Source organism: Falco naumanni, chromosome 7 (assembly GCF_017639655.2).
Source record: "Falco naumanni isolate bFalNau1 chromosome 7, bFalNau1.pat, whole genome shotgun sequence".
Taxonomy (NCBI): domain Eukaryota; kingdom Metazoa; phylum Chordata; class Aves; order Falconiformes; family Falconidae; genus Falco; species Falco naumanni.
The window spans coordinates 27514196-27534943 of record NC_054060.1 but is presented as its reverse complement, the minus strand read 5'-3'; the positions used below and the strand labels follow the sequence as shown (position 1 = coordinate 27534943).

General features: G+C 52.5%; 1 protein-coding gene and 1 pseudogene across 4 annotated transcripts; one reads left to right on the top strand and one right to left on the bottom strand.

The window, feature by feature from the left end:
• Positions 1–1836: 1836 nt before the first annotated feature.
• Positions 1837–14915, top strand: LOC121091086 (annotated as a pseudogene).
• Positions 14916–17705: 2790 nt separating this feature from the next.
• On the bottom strand, positions 17706–20516 carry LOC121091241 (lysophosphatidylserine lipase ABHD12-like). Of its 4 annotated transcripts, none has more exons than XM_040600678.1 (5): positions 20394–20516; positions 19830–19924; positions 19443–19525; positions 18695–18773; positions 17706–18193 (listed from the first exon to the last, which is right to left on the bottom strand). In XM_040600678.1, exons 1-5 carry the CDS (start codon positions 20449–20451, stop codon positions 17915–17917), a joined length of 594 nt encoding a protein of 197 aa, XP_040456612.1. In that variant the 5' UTR covers positions 20452–20516; the 3' UTR covers positions 17706–17914. The 4 variants fall into 4 exon arrangements, with proteins under 4 accessions (XP_040456612.1, XP_040456613.1, XP_040456611.1 ...); XM_040600679.1 differs by having other exon boundaries at positions 19830–19897; XM_040600680.1 differs by lacking the exon at positions 20394–20516 and adding an exon at positions 18427–18551 and having other exon boundaries at positions 18064–18193; positions 19830–20379.
• Positions 20517–20748: the final 232 nt, after the last annotated feature.

Sequence of the window (20748 nt, the reverse complement as noted above, 5' to 3'; positions counted from 1 at the left end):
TACCAGACCATAATTAAGAGTATTATCAGGATATCTGAAATAGAGCTTGTGCTCAAGTGACAGGACGCAAGAGTAGTGCTAGCATAAGATAACTGCCTTTTTCACTGGATAGGAATCCACAGAATTCCTAATAATTGAGAAAAAGGGTCTTACAAAAGGGGTCAACAGCATCTGCCTCACAAAAAAGAATAGTCATTTATCTGTATTGGTTTAGGTGAAACAAGCACCTTGTAGTCTTAGTCACTGCTGGTTCTCACTCTCTCCTTCTTTGTCTTCATTTTACAGCTGAACTTTCCCCTCAGCTCTCTCTCCCTAGTTATTCACATTGTGTCCCTTAAGTCACGTTCCCTTGGGAGCAGTGCTTGATTAAGTAGGTTTTGGACTTCTTGCTTTTCCCCAGTTTCTTCATTTGCATCCTACTTCACTTGCAGCTGTCCAGATGGCAGAACACCAAACAGTAGTCAAAATCACTGGGGACTAAAAAATAATCCTGGGGGAAAAAAAGGTTGAAGTGCAGAGTGTTTTCAGTCTGGGCTAGTTTTCTGATCCAGCTTGCTGCAAAGGCCCCCCGATTGTTACGCTGGAAAATTAAAAGCAGCAAGAACAGAGATGGAAGCAAAAGGCTGAGGGTGGGAAGTTCTTAAATCAACTCCGATGCTGAGTGAGATGCCCACAAACCTGTGGCCTCAATCCCAAATACTAGGAGGAACCTGACTGGGGAAAAGGAAGGTATCTCTAGAACGCAGAAATAGTTTTTTTTTCCTCCTCCTTAATACAGTATAGTAGAATAAAGCTGTTTCCCCTTGCCTTGATACAGACATTAATCAAGACACAAAATCTTGTAATTTCTCAGTATTCACTCACCTGTATCAGTATAGAAAAGAAACTGCCTAACTAGGAGATTTTTGCCAAGTTTTATATAAACTGTAGCCTATTGAACAAAAACCCAGCAATGTCTGAAGGCAGAAATGAACTAGGTAGTAACTTGAGCTGCTGTTGTTTAACTGTGTGTATCAACACATCCACTGCAAAACTTTCTAAATAAACAAGCATTTTGGTTCTATTGCAGGAAACCATGTTATCAAAAGAATGAAAAATGTGTGGCTAATTCTTATTATGTATTGAAGAAAAACATTCCACTTCATTGATTTATTTCTACACACATCTTAAAGCATTTTTAGTTTCGTATGTTTTCCTCTTTGCAGTGCTACTCACAGTAAAAAAAAAAAAGTAATCATGAAAGTCACATGCAAAGAATCTTTAGTTTTAAACCCTACAGAACGATCATTTGGGGTTCTGCAGGACTCTTTCCAGAAAGAATTTATGACTTTCTGGTCAATATGCTTTTGCCCATCCAGTAGGTGATTGGATCTAAACCAAAAGGAACCATAAAATTGTCAACAGTAAGTTGGGTATGTCCACCATATCCACTATGGCCACTATATATAGGAATAAATCATTGCGCAGTCAGGTGGAGGACAGAAAAACAAGTGGTACCAATTCCTGAGAAACTATTTAAAGAACACACAGGAGCAACACTTAAATAAGAGATGTTGACAGTAGAAACAGATGCATAATGGGGAAGCTCAGAGAGTTGCAACACACGTATTTCCCTAAAATGATGCTAGAGGCAGCAGAATATTAATTGAGAGTAGAGAACGCAAGCTTAGAACTTTCATTTCCCAGAGGAACTTATTCCAGTGTTTCTAATGGCTCAGCAGATGTCCCAGGCTATGTGTCCTAGAACTTAAGCCTGAAGAAACAAAAGTATCTCTAAAAGCTTACTTGGCAAGGCTATATCTAAGTAAGTTATTCTCTTGCAAGCAGGGAAGAATGATGGCCTTGGATGATTTAATGGATGTGAGTTCTGGATTTGTTACAAGTTTGAAGCAGGGAGTTTTGCATCAGAATAGCAAAGTGGTATTTAATGTAAGAAAGTGGTATTTAAAGTTCTGGATCTAATAGCGTGCCATATATGAGAAGTAATACAATGACACTCACTAGTTGGAAGAAGTTTCTACCATCACAGGCAGTTTGTTCCAGGTCTCCAACAGCCAGGCACCAGCCATACAATCTGTCAACATGACCTTTAGCTGCAAGGTTGGGAAGAAAAAAAAAAAAAGTTTAATGACTGCATTTTCTGTTTGGGCAAGTGGCTGGAAAGTTGCCCTGTGGAAAAGGACCTGGAAGTGTTGGTCAACAGCCAGTTGAATATGAGCCAGCGGTGTGCCCAGGTGGCCAACAGCATCCTGGCTTGTATCTGAAACAGTGTGGCTAGCAGGACTAGGGCAGTGATTGTCTCCCTGCTCTCAGCACTGCTGAGGCTGCACCTTGAATACTGTGTTCAGTTTGGGCTCCTCACCACAAAAAAGACATTGAGATGCTGGAGCGTGTACAGAGATGGAGAACGGAGCTGGTGAGGGGTCTGGAGCACAGATCTTATGAGGAGCCACTGAGGGTGTTTAGCCTGGAGAAGAGGAGGCTCAGGGGAGACCTGATCGCTCTCTACAACTGCCTACAAGGATCTTATAGGCAGGTGGGGGTCGGTCTGTTCTCCCAGGTAACAAGCAACAGGACAAGAGGAAATGGCCTCAAGTTGTGCCAGAGCAGGTTTAGATTGGATGTTAGGAAAAAATTCTTCACGGAATGGGTTTGTCAAACACTGGCACAGGCTGCCCAGGGAAGAGGTGGAATCACCATCCCTGGAGGTGTTTAAAAAATTCATAGATGGGGTCCTTGGTGACATGGCTCAGTGGTGGGCTTGGCAGTGCTGGGTTGACAGTTGGACCTGATGATCTTAAAGGTCTTTTCCAACCTAAATGACTCTATGGTTCTACGATTCTATATTCTGTTGCCTGTAGCATCATTTTAGGGAAATACATGTGTTGCAACTCTCTGAGCTTCCCCATTATGTTCCTACTGTCAACATTTCTTATTTCAGTGTTGTTCCTGTGTGTTCTCTAGATAGTTACTCTGGAATTGGTACCACTTGTTTTTCTGTCCTCCACCCAACTGTGCAATGACTTGTTCCTATGAATCACTGCAACTTACTTGAGATCACTTCTCTACTCTAGCGATGTTATTCAGAACTGTATTCCAACAGAGGAAGTGATTATCAGGTGTGTGTGGTTAATTAGCACACAGTTTTAACTCTTTAAATAAAATATATTTTTATATGGAAGAGACAACTGTTAGATAAGCAATGCTGAAGGTTTGGTTGTTTTTTTTTAAAAAGGGAAAAACCTACCTTTTTTTTTTGCCAGAAGTATTTTCAAAAGCTGATTATTCTATAAAACAAAGGTTTGAAATTCTGACCAACTCTAGTAATCCCACTCAAATGCAATTTCAGTTTTGTTAAAATGAAGATTTGCTGTCATCTCCCCATTTAAGACAGAGCTTTAAATTTTTGAATTGGGGCTCTTTAATCACAGACATGAAAGAAAATGTTACAGCGACGTACACAGTGTAGTACTGACAATTTTATGGTTCCTTTTTGTTAGATCTGATCGTCTACCAGATGGGCAAAAGCATATTGACCAGACAGGCGTAAGTTCTTTCTGGAAGGAGTCCTGCAGAACTTAAAATGATCTTTTCTGTAGAGTTTAAAACCAATGATTCTTTTCACATGATTGTCGTGATTATCTTTTTTTCACTCGAGTAGCACCGCAAAGAGGAAAACATACAACAATTAAAAATTCTTTGAGGTTTGAGTTAGAAATAAATAAATGGCCATCCACACATAATGAAAGTGATTTATTTTCAAAGAAAACAGGACTGTCCTTTTTTAGCTGTACGTGATTCTAGGAGGTGCAGGTGAGTGCCTCTGTTTACTCCAGAAACGCTGATGGTTTGCAGTGGGGTTGTGCTGTGGCAGGCACCTGAGCTACCTCTCTCCAACGCTGGCTCGTGGCTTGTGCAAGAGCTTTTGTTTACAGCGCAGCGAGAGAGCTGACAGTTAACAGGAAAGGGAAGGCAGGAGGTGGAATATGAATAATGACGGGATGGAGACTTTATCCTAGGGTGACTTCATGGAGCACAATGAGAGCAGTCACAACCAGCTCTGTCTTGCCCAACCCATGATCAGCTGTCTCAGGTTTGTTTACGCTGACCACCTCACTTCTGCATAACTCTGACGTGCCCAGAATGAGAACTCAGTGAGACAAAGGGCTGTTCAAACAGCCGCACAGATGATGATCCAAGGGGGAAAGAGCTGCCTTGGACAAACCGCAGAAATGCTGCAGCTTGTTAACTGAAGGTGAGACTTTGCTCTATAACTGAGATCTGTGGAGAAATTGTGTAATCATGGGAAAGAAAACTACCACTGTGTGCAACCAACAGTGCAATTTTCAGCGCTGCCCCCCACCTCCATGCCCAGTTGTATTTTATTGGGTGAGAAGCAGCCAGCCTTCACTTAAATGCAGGTGGGGGCAAGGGGAGCTTCTCTGGATGAATTTACCCATTGCAGCTCTGGAGAGACCTGGGCTGATCCCTGAAACTGCTGAAGTATTGAAGTCTTCCACAAGACAGCATATCCTTAAGGCTCCATCCCCCTGTATAGCTTCCAAACAGAAAGGGCACGCCTGCTGAGTGCCACGCTCCTCAAAACAGATTGAACTGAGATACTGGGCTACATACAATGTCAGGAAAAGGCCATGTGAACTAGGATAAATGACAGGACCACAGTTTAAACCAGGACACAAGTGTCGGCATAGACTGTGACAGGAGTTCTACTGATTTTAGAAAGTAATCAGCACATTTTCAAGCATCATAGTAACAGGGGGCTTTTTGTCTACCTTTAGCCTGTAGAAAGTGGTAGAACCGAACAGGAAAATTAAAACCCCCTCCATCAATGTAGAGCTTGATTTGGAGTTTCCTTTCTGTAGAAGGACCTGGAGCAAAGCAGAGGAAACTCCCAAGAGGCTAATAAATGCAAGAGACCTCAGGCAAAGAGAGTCTGTGTGAGGACAAGAAAGGTATATAGTAATCCTCCCAAGGAGTGCTGAGGGAAGAGGCAACCTCCAAGGTTATCTGGTGAATCTGTAGAAAGAAACTGCTCTTTTCTTAGGCGCTGAGCACAGCCACGTGGGTAGGTATTGTTCATCTCTGTCTGATGCTCCTATATTTAGCTTTCACTCAAGTGCCAGGAATGTCTGGTCTGATAGATGCGATGACTTAAATCCCTTGGTGAAAGAGAGGGTATGGTGTGCGCTCCCTCTGCTGGGGGGGCCCTTCCATCCCATGGGACAGGACCTCCCAGAGGTCCTGCCTTCAAGGGCAGTGGGTCACCCTCTTGGTGACTTTACATCCCCATGATGGAGAGATGCTGGCAGCAGTTCCCTGGCATGTGGAGGAGCTCATGACTCCTTCTTGAGCCGGTGGGGCACCCTGGGGCCTTTTCCAAAGGGGCAGAAAGCAGAGCTTGGGTGCTGGCACTCACCAAGGGGGTGCTGATGCTCACCGCAGGGCTTGCCATCGGACTGGTGAGCCAGCAGGCAGGTTGAGGTGAGTGGGGCAGGAGCGCCTTCCTAAGGGGTTATGTCCTTCCCTCCTTCTCCCGAGTCATCAAGGACCCCCTCCTGGCGAGTCCCCTGGGGACAGAGAGAAGTGGGGCTGTTCAGGGGAAGGAGGGAGGCAAACAGTACGCTCCAAATGCAGGTGTCTGCTTCCTCTTATCCTCTAAACCGGGCAGAATCTACCTCCTCTTCCAAAGAACTGCAGTCAAAACTGCTTCTCTCACGGCTGGATGAATTCATGCCCTTTTCATGCAACACTCACGAAACTTGGCTCCTCTCTCCTTGCCAGTCAGAGCCATGAGCCCCAGGTGTGATGGTTTTCTTTTTCCTCCTGGATTTGGCCTTCATGTACTCCATGGAGGAGTTTTTCAATCTTTTCAGCAATCTTTTAAAATCATTTCTCTCATTTTATTTTCTTCCTAAACAGAGAATAAAACACCCAGAGGTCACACTTTTTCCTGGATACTTGCGTTTCAAAAAGGAACGGTACAGCTGTCAGCAATATTTCAACACTTACACAGCTCACTCTTTTTTTTTGCTTTTTTTTTTGTTGTTTTTTTCATTTTGCTTTTGTTTGGTTTAGTTGGGTGGGATTTTTTGTCTCATAGTAGTGAATAGGCTGCATAATCACAAAATAAACGGCACAGAGGACACACATCTATCTGTCTATCTCTGGGGCTTTTTTGGTCTAACTTTTTAATAAGGCCAGAAAGCCCACATTTAAAGGACAGGAAAATAGATAAGATTGGATTAGAACTCTTGATATGCACAGTATCTTCCACAGCACGAATTTCAAGGGATTCCAGAAAACAGCTGTAGGGAGTCCCTCTGCTTTCTCTTGTTTACTGTTAGCACTCTCTCGAACTAGTTTTACTGGGTCTGGGTATCAGTCATGTGCAGACAGACTCCTCCTGCCCAGTCACCACTTAGGATGAGGATTGAACAGGCACACTTTGAATCTATTTTACATGTCCTCCAAGAAATAGATAATTTCTTGGTGGTTTTTTTGTTTTGTTGGTTTGTTCGTTTTTAATGATGGTAAGGAGGTAGAAAATACACTAGGAAAAAACCAGTGATTGCTGCTGAGAGCAAATCCTAAAATTGGAATAGATACTGGAAATAATACATTAATAGAGACACCCACAACACCACCTTAAGAGGCCAGTGCTACAGAATGAGGGATCTACACAGGGAAGCACAGCATGCGATACTTGTGAGCTTCCAGAGAACACATGAATACTTGTGGAAGTAAGATCTCACACCTGCTAAACACATGATTCCAGCTGCAGTATATGAACAATAGCAAAATGCTTCTAGAAGAGATGGATGTGTTGTAATGCTGTGTTGTAAACCCTCGTATCATGGACTAGAATCAGAAAAGAGAGGAATTCTTGCACACTTCCACTATGCATGCATGCAGGATAGCCAGTTCAACTCAAACCTTTGTGCCATGCTTCTGAAAGCATTCACTGATGATGCTATGATTGTTATTTTCAGATGAAAAAGTAAGTTTTTGTCTTAATTTTATCGCTGCTAGATTTCAAGTTACTGTTTTTCAGTTTGTTTGAAATGAGGCAGTCCTTGAATTTTTTTTCTTCTGTATTTGCCTGCTACAACAATATACTCTCATATGATTTTTTGACAACTATACATCCAGTTATATTTAACTCAGATCTTCTAGCATGGTATTGCAAAACTCTTGTATTTACCTCATGCTATGCATTGATGTACAGTCAACTTGAGCTGGCTACATTTTGATAAAAGTTTTGCCAGTTCAGAATCATTTCAACCACTAGTTCCAATATAATCCAAAGTAGTTTTTGTCTGAAGTAAATGAAAATGTACCGCAAACTGTTCTGCAACATAGGCAGATTATGACATTACCTTCTGTGAGGAGTAAATGGCTCTAGTTTGCAATAGAAAATTTTTCATGACGTATTTTTGCTCTTTATGGTCTCTCTAAACACAAGAAGGATTATCTGTGCAATCCCAGAATATGCACCACTGCTTGATTCATGTAACTGTTGATATTAAATGTAATTTTCAAGAGCTTCAGCCAATCTAGAACCCAGTTAGATTTTAAAGTACAGTACATTTACGCACCCCTGTGAACGGTAGGATGTTTTTTTCTAACCCTCAACAAAATAAAAACCTGTGAGAACTTTCCCAGAATACCCAGTTGCACATTAAGGACATCTTTGGTGCTGTGTAAGGCTCTGGCACTGCTGGATGCCATCAGCAACTCAGAACGCAGGTCACGTTAATTGGCATGTTCCATGATTTCTGCCTCCCTCCTGGAGCTGACCTTGCAGAAAGATAGACGGGAACTTGAATTCAACAGCGTTACTTTTATCGCAGTCATTAGGAAGGATGTTATTTCCTTGGATACAGCGAAGGCGGCCAGCTGAGCGAAATGGGAACACCCCATTTAGCGAGCCACCGCTCCCGGCTCTCGCTTCCGCACTTTGCTGCCTGTGGAAAGGGTGAAACGTGTTGTCCTTGTCAGTGCGTAAACATCAGAAATAGGGATGTTCCAGAGAATTTCTGAGATACCATGAAGTTGAAAACCAGCTTGCTAAGCTAACAAGAAGATCTTGAAGCAACAAGGGCAAACAGACTTACTGAGATGACCCTTAGCTGACCTTAAACCCTGGAAAAAAGATACTTTTCCACATTTCTGGCCCTCCACCCCCATGTTGTGACTAACACCTTGGTGTGAAGACTGTCATCTTCTTCTAGTAACGGTTGTAATTTAAACTCAGCTAGTACATTGAGTTATTTCTGTTGGCTTTTTGCCTGAGTTTGAACAGAACGCAGGAATTGATGAGCTAAGAAACTACGGAGCCAGCTGGGTGCCCCCCACCCCGGAGGCTTGTCTGTGGCAAGGTCAAGGGTGCCTGTGTCTGGTGTAAAGGCTGGTGGAGGGCTTTAAACACCAGAGCTGGTCCCTGCCACACTGTGCAGCAGCAGTGGAGGGGCAGAGGGGCTGCTTTGGGTGCAAATCACCACGTCCCACCCGCAGGGATGGGTCTTGTGGGGTCAGGTGCTTTTCCATCCCCCTCCCAGAGCCCGCCTACAGGGGCGAATGGTAGCAGTGGGCGCAGGGCAGCACCCGGGGGGTTGTGCCAGCAGTGCCTCCCCTCCACAAGGATGGCCATTGGAAAGTCTCCCAGCGCCGCCTTCTCGGCTGTAGCTCAGGCTGGACATGGAAGAGCTGGAGGAAATGGAGGACGATGCCGGCCTTGGCGATGGTGGTCTCGGCAGGCTTGTTGGTGAGTGAGCCCCCCAAAATGGTCTCATTGCCTGGGTGGTGCGGCACAGCCGTGGGGGGGTTGCAGCCACTGTGAGAGGGATACTTAAACTCGGCAGAGTTTATTGCTCCAGCCTTTCCAGCACAGGGTGAGAGGTGCTGGGTAGCCGGGGACCGAGCGGCGGGTGCTGGCCCTGGCCTTTGTCCCTGCGGGGCTGCTGCCTGGGGCCACCGGCTGGCCATGGGGTGAAGGACCCGCTGTCTGCTGGGGCTCCTGGCTCACCGGGAGGCACAGCTCACTGCTGTCCCCTCTCCCTGGCAGCCTGCTTCCTCAGCTCGGTGGCGATGCTGGGGCTGGCAGCATATGGCTACGGCATCTTCAACCAGAAGATCCAGGACATGTGGCAGGTACAGATAGAGGTGTGTGGTCCTCACCTTCCCCTGGCCACCTTAGGCCAGCGTCCCGCTTCGATCGGGCCAAGGTTGTGGCCTACACATGCTTTTACTTAGCTTGGAGACTGCTGGAGCCAAAGTCGGGGCCGTGATATTTAAAACTTGCCAGATGTTTCTCGAAAAAGTTTAAGTTCTCAAACTGGTGTAAGCACATCACATCCTTCCCCATGGTGGGGAAGCCAGTCTTTCGTCCCAGCTGTCTCCGGCATGTGAGGCTGGGGATCAGCCTGGTGTCACAGTTCCCGCTCAAGCCTGTTAGCGGCTTGGCACAGCAGCATGGAGGGGAGCAGACCTGCCTCATGGCACACCTCGCTAATTAGCAAAAAGCTGTGAATCATCAGCGTGACAACCTTTCCTCCCCAGCCAGGTCTGTGCAGATGCCTGCCCACATAGCAGGGACATGAGCCGTATCTCCACGGGGAGCAGGGCCCTTTTCTGAGGCTGCTGTAGGAGCAGAGAGGTCGGTGCTTCCACCGCTGGGGCACCCCCAGCTCCTCCTCGCAGGGGCCAGCGGGATGTTCTCCTCGGGAGCTGTCTGGCTGCTGCAGGCTGCCCTCATCTCTGTCCACAGTGCGCCCTGCTTGGGGCCAGCACTGCCATGAGAGCTGCTCCGTGGCTGTGTGGAGCAGGAGAGGATGGAGAAGTTGTGTCCCTGCTCCTCGTGGGATGGGGGCTGTTTGGCTGAGGTGGTACAGGACCCTTGTGGGGAGGTCTAGGGGAGGCCAGCCCCAGCCCCCCAGCCCTGCTGTGCTGCTCGACGCCTGGGTGAAAGCATCAGAGGGTGGAAGGGACTGTTTTGGAAATACAATGGAAAATGTGTGTATCTGCAAAACCCCTGGTGGGAGACAACCCCAGGGACCCCATGAGCACTCCCAAAAGCTGTATCTACAGCTAGCAGGTGGAGGCCTTTCCTCCTCAGCACTGTGAAGCAGCATTTCCCAGCTGCTGCCTCTGAACCGGGCTCATCTCCCCTGGTCCTGCCGCTGGGAGCTCTGCCCTGGCCATGCCAAAGACCATGTCTGACCTGGGCTGTCTCCTGTAACAGCACCGCGGGGCAGGGAATGAGCCTGCTTCCTTAGCCAGCCTGCAGGCTGAGGCTGAAACTCTGGTTAAGGGGGACTAACGGTGTCTCGGCCACAGCACAGCAGCGTTAGCGATGCACTAAGAGAAGCGCTGCTTTCGTCCCCATCTATCACCCCTCCAGCGGGGAGACCCCAGGGTTCCGGGCGCTCGGGGTAGAGCCCAACCTTCGGGCTCACCCTGCAGCACCAAAATTTGGACTTAGGGCAGACGAGCTCCGAAGCATTGTCCCCTTTGCTGCGAGCAGCTGGAGCCGGTGGCAGCCATCCACCACGTGGCACAACCCAGGGAGGTCCCTGGCTTGGGTGGCCCCGTCACTGCTCTCGCTCCTCCTGGCCGGTGGAAGAAGCCGATGCCTAGCTCCGGCATGGCAGCCCCCGGGAGAAAGCCTGTCTCGAGTGCACGCTGCCCATGCATGTCTACGGCCAGGTGGGCACACTGCCACCGGTGCCAAGTGGGTCAATACCCAGGTACGGGCTGAAGTGCAGCCTCACGGGGCCAGTGTGTGGGGAACCCCCCCTGCATAGCTTGTCCTGGGGGGCTCCCACTGGCTGGCTGTGCCCTGGGCACGGGTCCTGCCAGCGTCTCTGCCAGGGAGGGTTGCGCTGGTGAGGCTGCTTCACTGGGATAGAAAAGGCAGTGGTGGAACAAACTGGGGAGATGGACATCAGGATGGGGACTGGTTTTGCTGCTCCCCATCTGCAGCCAACCTCTGAAATATCCAAAAGCACTTCCAGCAGGTCTGTGCAACGCACAGCCCGGCATGACGGCTTAAATTAAGCTTCTCCTGACCCTCACAAACCTTTCTCCATCCCCTGAGTGCTTCTGGCAAGCACCAGCCACTGGGCAGCCCCGGGAGAGCTGGGGTGTCCCCAGGGCGGGGGGTACCAAGCACGTCCCCACACACGCAACCCCAGGAAGGTGGGTGCAACCTGAGCTTGCTCCCGCAGGAGGGTCTGTGGGGTGGGAGGGCTCTGGTGGGGCGGGGGGGGGGGGGCACCACCCAGGGGCACAGCCTGGCTGCAGCTGCCTTGCTGATGTCCCAGGTGGTGCTGGCGCTGCCCCACGATACCCCCGTGCCCGGGTACATGAACAACACCATCAACACCTGTCACAGCACTCTCCAAACCATCAAGCTGCAACAAGGTCTTTTACCATCTCATACCAGCACACCCTTCATGCCAGTCCCTTTACTGCCTTCTCATCTCACCTCATCCAGGGCATGTGTTTTCTCTCTGCTTCTTTCTCTTCCTCAGCTGCTCTCTCTTCTTTGGCTGCCCAACCTCTTAACAGAACCAGCCACAGCTGCACCTTATCCACATCATCCAACCCTCCGCCCCTGAAGCCAGCCCACAGCTGTATGTTATTAATGATACTTAACCCAGCTTCATTCCTCTACAATTCCACCTTCTTTCTTTTTTTTTTTTTTAACATTTTCATACCTTATGTTTTTAACAACCATTACAACCTTTTTACAAATAAATTTTTCATACAGTCCTCTATAACTTCTCTACATACACCATGCGGCTGTGCTTGGCTCGGGCACCCGACAACTTCAACCTGCGGGCCTGTAAGCAGGTGCTGGCAGGGTGTCACGCAGGATGGGGCAGAGGGGGGAGTCCTGCGCCCACCTTATCCCTCTGCTCCTCCCCAGTCAATATTGGAGACTACATCCAGGCTGTGCTGGACAGAAACCTGGCAGAGAACATCTCCCATGTCCTCTACCTCAATGACAACATGAGTCACGATGCAGGGTGGCTGTCCCTGCCTTAGAGATGGCTGCAGAGCGCCCAGAGTGCACAGTGGAGCAGCCCCTCTTGCCAGGATGCTGCAGAGATGCTTAGATGCTTTGGATTGTGTTTCAAGCCACCTGTAATGCTTGGATGGGGATTGCTGCCTCCCACCAGCGCTGCCCAGGGCTGCAGCAGAGGCGAGTCTGTTCCTGGGCAAATCTGTGCTCAGCAGAGGGAGGGAGTGGGGATGAGCATGACCTGGGGGGTAACGGGGGGAGATAGTGAAGGGTGGCTGCCCTGGCTCGGCAGCCTGTTTTGGGCAGGTCCTGATGGGGTTTTTCCCCGTTTAATCCTACCCCAGCCTTCCCAGCTGGAGAGGAGAGCTGGGGGTGTCACAGCTCCGGGGGGGGGGGGGGGGGGGGGGCGGGGGGGGGAAGAGGTTGCCTCCTACAGATCTTCTTTGGCAGACCAGCAGGTTGATGTTCTGTGCTGCATGAACAGTGCCTCTAAGTCTTGTCTTAGAAATAGCTCCTAGGTGTTACATCCCCTACGGCTTCCCTTCCCGTTGCTCTGGTACCTCTCCTTCCAGCTGGAATTTAAGCTGCGTGTGTACCAGCACATCTCAAACCCCTGTGCTGAATTCGGGAAAGCAAGATGATGTTGGGGTTAGAGTTGCTGCCAAAACTATTGCTGGGGGCTTGCACCATGCCGTGGGGTGGATGTGTACCGGCGTGGGTCCCCACACAGCAGGGAGCCCCGGGAAGGCACAGGCGTGCCTGGGCAGCACGGTGCAATCCCGCAGCACTCCACTCCTCTGCTCACAGTTCTTCGAGGGGAAGGAGCTGTGGCTGAAGCAAGAGTACTTTGTCATGGCTGCCACCCTCCGGGTCATCACATGCCGCTTCAAAGCATCCAAATTTGGGAGTATGGACAGCATCTGAACTGTGTTTGATTCCTTCCCTGACCAGTTATGAGCCAGGGATGGTCCGACATATGCCTTGGAGCTCGTTTTGATGCCTCTCAGATATACACCCAGGGCTGGGGAGGTTTTGTGGACCCTCCATGAATGCCTGTGCCCAACTGACTTGGGCAGTGGGATGCCCACATGTCCCCCACTCATCCCCACTGTCACCCCTGCTCTCCCCGCAGGTTGCCATCCAGCTGAATGACACACACCCCGCCATGGCCATCCCTGAGCTGATGAGGGTTTTTGTGGACATCGAGAAGCTGCCATGGAACAAGGTAAGGAGACCCAACCTGGCCCGTGGGTGCCCTCTGCTTGCACCACCCTCCTGCAGCTGGGGGTCTGGGGACCCAGTCCCGTAGCTGCTGGTGTCCTGGGGAGCGATGTGGGGCAGTCAGGTTGGGTTTAACCAGCATGGACTTGGAGGTGCTTCTGGCCACAGTGGGAGGACCATGTGTGGATGCCAGCTTTCCCCCTCGCTGCTCACCACTGGCTCTCCCTGCCGGGCAGGCCTGGGACATCACCAAATGGACCTTTGCCTACACCAACCACACGGTGCTTCCCGAAGCCCTGGAGCGCTGGCTGGTGGACCTGGTGGAGAAGCTGCTCCCCAGACACTTGCAGATCATCTACGAGATCTGATCATCCAGAGGCACCTGGATGTGAGTGCCTTGGGGCAACCTAGGAGCCATCTCTGGAGAGGGGGATGGGGATGGCATGCATTGTACCATTGGGATTAGGGGGATGCACAAACTGGTAATGTCAGGTGTGTGGCTGGGTGGTTCTGGCTGCTATTTCAGGAGGCTGGGGTGTAGGAAAGCCCTTTCCCACCAGCACATTGCCATCCTGCAGCTGGTGGCTGTTTTAAAGGCTTCACCCATTGCTCCAAGGACTTAGCGGTTGGCATTGCCTTGCTCCCTAAATGCTAAATTCATCCTGGAAAAGGATGAGGTTGGGGTACAAGGGAGATGATGTTTTAGCCTCCTGGTCTGGCAGCACGAGGCTTTTGCCAAAGTGGCCCCCTTAACCAAGCGTGTGCCCACAAGCCCCTCTCCACAGGGGCTGGCGTGTCCTTCTGTCCAGAGGCACCCATGCGGGGGGAGGGCAGCCTTTGGAAAGGGTTTGCACAGTCACTCGGCAGTAAAAGTCACCGCTCTGGTTTGTGTGAAATGTACTGGGGACATTGGGAACCGTCACGTGGGACATCACTGGACACCAGCACCGCTCACCTCTCTGGCCTCCACTGGCAGTACATCACATCCCTCTTCCCTAATGACATGGACTATCTGCGGAGGATGTCCCTGATAGAAGAGGGGGGCACCAAGAGGATCAACATGGCTCATCTCTGCATCGTTGGCTCCCACACTGTCAACGGCATGGCAAAGATCCACTCCGAAATAGTCAAGGCTCAAGTGTAAGTGCGGGGAGGGAGGTGGTGGTGGATCACCCTCAGCTTGGAAATGTGGTGGTGCCAGGTAGGGGAGCCTGAAGCTGTCCCCTCCTCATCCTCACAGCTTCAGGGACTTTGCAGCGTTGGAGCAGAGAAGTTTCAGAACAAGACCAACGGCATCACCCCGCAGCACTGGCTCCTGCTCTGCAACCCGGGGCTGGCAGAGCTCATCGCAGAGGTGATGGCATGGGGGGAGTGCGATGGCCCAGGGGGAGTGCGATGGCCCCTGACCCTTCCCAACCCCAGGGATGTTGCTACTGGGGATGCTGCTCCAACCTCAGCCATTTACATCTTCTAAATGTTCAAGCTCTACTTGGATCTTACCCGAGATCCAGCCACTTTCCAAGCACGGCTGGCTTTGCTGGGCAGGAGCAGCATGCTGGATGAAGGTGGCCACCCCCGTCCCGCCATCAGCATGTGCCTGTGCTCCTTTTGCAGAAAACAGGGGAGGACTATGTGTGGGACCTGAGCCAGCTGACAAAGCTGCACGAGTCTGTGGACGATGACCTCTTCATCTGGGATGTTGCCGACGTGAAGCAGGTGAGGGGACGCAGGCAGGGGGGGATGCGGGCAGGGGGACGCAGGCTGGGGGCTGACGTGCTTCCTGCGCCCTCACCCAGGAGAACAAGGTGAAGTTCGCGCCGTACCCGAAGAAGGAGTACAAAGTGAAGATCAACCTTTCCTCCATGTTCGACCTGCACGTGAAGAGGATCCACGAGTACAAGCGGCAGCTGATGAACTGCCTGCATATCATCACCATGTACAACCGTAAGCCACCGTGCACCCCGAGGGGACAGGCTGCCCTGGGAGTGCATGAGCATCCCTATCCCCTGGGGCTGCAGCTAAAACAGAGGGTGACACCACGCTGCTGTCTTCTCCAGGCATCAGGAGGGATCCTGCAAAGCTGTTCGTGCCAAGGACAGTGATCACTGGGGGCAAGGTAAGTGGGGTCAGGAGTTTTAAGGCGTTTTGGACTAAGTCCTTGAAAACATTCTAGGGAATCTGGGTACAGATGTCTCATGGGGCCATGTCTGTGAAGCTTTCCAGGGAGTGCTGGGGCAGCACTTGTTGGCTTCAACCCAAGCAAGGCACCAAGTTCTTGGGGGGCTTGCACAACCACACACTGCCTGTGGTTACACAAGCCACCGAAAATCTGGTGGTGTGAACATGGCTTGGATGAGATGATGGGGGCAGGGCTGAGTGGGTGCCCGTCGGAGCTGGGTGCACCTCACCTGCCCCTGGTGCCAGTCCTCCAGGCTCACCCCTGGCTTTTCTCCTAGGCTGCTCCAGGGTATCACATGGCTAAATGATCATCAAGCTCATTAATTCTGTGGGTCATGTGGTGAACAACAACCCCATTGTGGGGAGCAAGCTGAAGGTCATCTTCCTGGAGAACTACAGGGTCTCACTGGCAGAGAAAGGTAGCCCACGTGGGGCACACTGTGGGGAGGGGATATCCGCCCCATGGCTCCATCCCTGCAAGACAGCAGATCTAATGTCCTTTGGCATGGCACAAACCCAGAGCTGGTCACCACGAGCCCCTTGTCCATGTGCTTTTCTGGCAGCGATGCCTGCTACCAACCTGTCCGAGCAGATCTCCACAGTGGGCACTGAGGCATCAGGTACAGGGAACAGGAAGTTCATGCTGAATGGGGCTCTCACCATCAGCATCATGGATGGAGCCAAAGTGGAAATGGCCAAGGAGGCTGGAGAAGAAAACCTGTTCACCTTTGGCATGAGGGTAGAGCACGTCATGGAGCTGGACAGGGAAGGGTGAGGGCTGGGGATGCCATGGGGGTGCCACCACCATGGCAGCACCATCTCATATTGACCCTTCCCCACCAGGTACAATGCCCAGAAGTACTACAACCAGCTCCCTGAGCTGAAGCAACCCACTGACCAGATTAAGAGTGGCTTCTCCCTACATGAACCTGACTTCTTCAAAGAGTCAACATGCTCTTCCACCACAACAGGTGAGGCCTAGGATGCCATCCATCCTCTTGGTTGGGTCTCTCCACCAAAGTCCTGGTGCCCGTGTGGAGCAGCCCCCTGCACCAACCATCCACCCTCTGGCTGGTAAGGTCCCATTTGTCTGGCCCTGACGTTGTGCACCTGGACGAGCAATCGATGCTCCATGGGCACACAGGGCCGTCCGTGTACGGCACGTTGCAGTCGCCACATTAAAGCCTGTGGTACAGTAAGGCCAAGATGAATTTGGGTGCGCAGCCCTTGCCAGACGATAGATGCCTTTAGGTATCTCAAGGGCTTTCCTGGCCAGAGCACTAAGCACCCAAGGGTGTGAAAAAGAGAGAAATGTTTTCCCAATGAGACACACAGTGTGCCCTGGCAGGGCACCCATCCAGCCTGTGCCACAGCACCTACAGGGCTTGCAGGGCCCTGAGCAAACAGGGCTGGGGGGGGATGAATTCACCTGAAGCATCTGTGTTGGGGGGAGCCCCAGACCTGCAGCCCCAGCCCCATGTGCTGAGCCCACCGGCCACCACCATGCTCCCACCTCTGCACTGCTGCTCTTGCTGACTCCTCCTTTCTTCGCTGCTACAGGTTTAGGTTTGCAGACTATGAGGCTTGTGTCAAATGCCAGGAGAAGGTCAGCGAGGAGGAGAGGTACCAGGAGAAGGTACCTGGTGAGTGCCAGCCTGGGGACGAGGCAGGGGAGCTGTGACAGGGCACAACAGCCCATCCTGGTGACAGGGTCTGGTGGGGCTGTGTACATAGATGGGTTCCTAGCAAGGAGGTTCCTGGCTGTGCTGCTGCAGGGGGTCCCTGGTTGAAAGCTGGGCTTGGGGCCAAGGTGCCACCCATGGGTGCAAGCCTCCAGCCACACTGTCCCACACTTCTCCTTGCAGAACTCCAAGGCATGGACCAAGATAGTCATCAAGAACATCACAGCGGCTGGCAAGTTCTCCAGCGACCACACCATCAAGGAGTATGCCCAGGACATCTGGCACGTGGAGCCCTCTGACCTGAAGATTCCGCCACCCAAAGAGCCCCAGGATGCAGCTGAGGACAAGATCCCCAGAGGCACAGCAGCGTAGGGGCACAGAGCTGCTGCCAGCCGGAGCCAGGGGACACCAGCACATGTGCTGTAAAGTTGTCTCTGCCATCTAGTCTCTGTGTTGCTGCTGCTGCCTTTCCGACAGACAGGGAAGGGGGGAAATTTTTCTAACATCGGTGCTGTGCAGAAAGCAAAACCGTGTCGCCCTGTTGCTTGCATAGGTGCTAAAAAAAAAAAAAAGTGCCATTGGAGTCCAAGGGGCTGTTTACTGAAGTTTAAAATGAGGGACTGAGCTCACCTGCACCAACGCTGACACAGAAAGTGGGTGAACGGGGTGAGCTGCTGGGGCTCGGCCAGCAGAGCTGGACACAGCTGTCTGGGCCCTCCCAGGTGATGCTGAAACAGGACTTTGGGGTGCAGCTCTCGCTAGTCCTCAGGCATCAGTGCCAGGGGGGTTAGGTGGTGTTTGTAGACAGGCCCATGTACCCCCAGCACTGCCCCATGTGATGCTCCCAGTCACAGCTCGCATGGTCCTGCCCCAGGAGCAGCAGTACCTCCATCCCCCGAGTAACCTGCAGCATCCTCGAGGCAGTGGGCAGATTAGGAAGTTTCTCAGTAGTTTTTATTGCAGCAGTAATTTCAGTGCCACGAGGGGTTCCTGGTGGCGGTTTGAGGCAGTGCTTGTGGCTGCTGCTGCACGCGGCAGGTGGCATCACTAAATGTCCAAGAAGTTTCTGCAACAAGATGCTGTATCACTGATCATCCTGCCCTGCCCGAGAGCTGGATTTCAGGAGCGACTGAAGCTCAAAACTCGATGTTAGCAAACACCGGAGGGAGGGGAGGGAGCAGGGGGAAGGCAACCCCACGGTTGCAGCAGGGGAGGAGGATTCATCAGCGGAATAAGCGGCCAAGGCTCATTCTGTGCCCCCCCCCCCCCCCCCCCCCATTTCTGCAGAGCAGCACCTACTTCACCAGGGTGGGCAGCTCCAGGCTGAATGAGATGTAGTTGTGGCCCAGGCCTAGCTTCTTGGGAAAGGTAATGAACTTCACCTTGGTTTTGTCCTTGTAGGTGCTGTGAGCAGTCTCAAAGAGCTGGTGGGAGCGCCATTAGTGGCTTTTGGCACCCTGGGGCTTTTGGCACCCTGGGGCTGAGCACCCCCTCTCCAGCCATTTCAGCCCTCTGAAAGCAGGCTCCATGGCCCCCTCAAAGCCCATGTGGTGGCAGAGGTCCTCACCTTGTGGCCCAGGTGCAGAGGTAGGACAGCATCATCTTCTGCATGCAGGATGAGGAGCGGGCAGGTCAGCACCTTCACACTGTGGGCAGCAAGCACAGCACCAAGGAGTCACCCTAGAGCCGACAGACCTGTGGGAGTCTCCCCATCTCCTGCTGATAGTCCCACAGCATCCCTGACCCCCGCCAGCACTGCCCTTCAGAGCATCCCAGCTCATCAGCAGCTAAGGGCAGCTGCTGAACCACTGCAGGGTGATGCCCTCGCTGCTTGCCCCAGCATGGCAGCACCAAGCACCCTAATAACCCTAAACCCCTGTTATGGGGTGCTCAGGCTTCAAAGGTGCCCATGAGCCAGGTGGCTTTTAGCCAAGGCTACTGTGGCATGTGTGCCACAGTGTGGGTGAGACCCAAGTGTGTAATGCTCAAAAAAAGGGTGGTGGCTTGTGGACTTTGCTTAATAATGGTACTACCTGAAATTATCCAAATAAAAAGCCACTTTTAAAGCATGAGGAAGCTGGACAAACACAAATAAGAGCAAATAAGGTATTTCACAGGGCTTGAAGCAACCTGGGCTAGTGGAAGTTGTCCCTGCCCGTGGCAGGGGGACTGGAACTAGATGGTCTTTAAGGTCCCTTTCAACGCAAAGCGTTCTATGATTCTATGTCCAACCCGTTCATCCACAGCCAGGTGGTCCCAACATCATCCCCGCAGCCCCATGGGGACGGCTGTGCCCCTTTACACCAGGCACTCACTTCTCGTCGCTGCAGAAGAACATGTTGCGCAGAGCCAACAAGTCCAGGATGAAGTACTCACAACCTGGGAACTGGCGGTAGATCTGCCAGGGAGAGAGTTGCAGGGTTGCAAAGGGGATGCCAGGGCAGGATGGCATGGTCCCCCGGGGAACAGGCACCCTTCCCGGGGGGATGCAGGGTGACATGAGCCATGCTGGAGCCACAGGGAGCTCCTCAAACCCCAGCCGCCCCCCTGAGACTTTGTTCTGAGCAGCCCCACCATACACTGGCAGCGACAGGCCAGCAATGCCCTCGCTGACGCCGCAGTTAATTATTAGGTGCTGCCCTCAGTCGACACCTCATACTCAAGATCAGAGGCGAGCACTCACACCCACCCTTGCAAAATACCTGCTGCAGGTGAGCACTGACGGGCCTGGACCCATGGGGACGTGTCCACCGAGCGGCATCTCTGACAGCTGGCATAGCAACAGGCCACCACTTGGCTTCATGGGGACAGCAAGGTGACATGGGGACATAGCCACACTGTGGCATCACGAGGTGGGGGGGGGGGGGCGGGGCATGGCCATAGTGTGGGATCACAGCTGGGGCAGGGTGACATGGGGACATGGCCACAGTATGGGATCATGGCCGCGTCACGGTGGCATGGCCATGGCAAGGCGAAAGGCACAGGGTCATTGCCCCAGCCAGGTGACAAGGCCATGGTGCGGGGACACAGAGGCACGGCCACAGCATGGGATGACGGACTCGGCTCGGCAGCACGGCTGCGGCAGAGGGACAGACGTACGGCACAGGGACCGCAGCGCTGGCACACGTTCACTGGAGCCACGGCCAGGGGACAGGGGCACCCGGCGGACACCGCAAGGGGACGGCGACACGGTCCCGGGGAGCGCCCGGCAGCGCCCCCACACCGGCCCGGCAGCCCAGGCTGCCCGCACCGCGGCGGGTACTCACCGCTGCCGCCGGCCCGCGTCGGCCCTGCCCTCCGCTCGGGCGCTGTCGCCGTCCCCATCCCGGTCCCGGTCCCGGTCCCCGCCGCGCCGCTCGCCGCACCGCCCGGGCGTGCCACCGCCCAGCCACGCCCACTGACAGCCGCGCTCTAGCCCGCAGGCCACGCCCTCTCCCCGCCCCTTTGAGCCGCGGGGGCGGGGCTGGGACCGCCCATGTGCTGCCGCCGCGCCGCCGCCGGGGGTCGGGGATCCAGCGGGGCCGCAACCCCCTGTGTCCCCCCCGGGCCGGGCCAGCGGGAGCTCGGGGCCGGCAGCAAGGTGACACACCGGGACAACCAGCCTTACCGGGGCAAGGAGCA

Bases quoted from the DNA above. Each gene is read 5' to 3' on its own strand.
- LOC121091241 (XM_040600677.1), bottom strand. From the start codon at position 20,048: ATGTCCCCATGTCACCCTGCCCCAGCTGTGATCCCACACTATGGCCAT. The intron at 19,526-19,829 runs GTATTTTGCAAG...TCTCCCTGGCAG, and splicing joins TCAGTGCTCACCTGCAGCAG to ATCTACCGCCAGTTCCCAGG. The intron at 18,774-19,442 runs GTGAGTGCCTGG...TGCTGCCCACAG, and splicing joins TTCTTCTGCAGCGACGAGAA to TGTGAAGGTGCTGACCTGCC.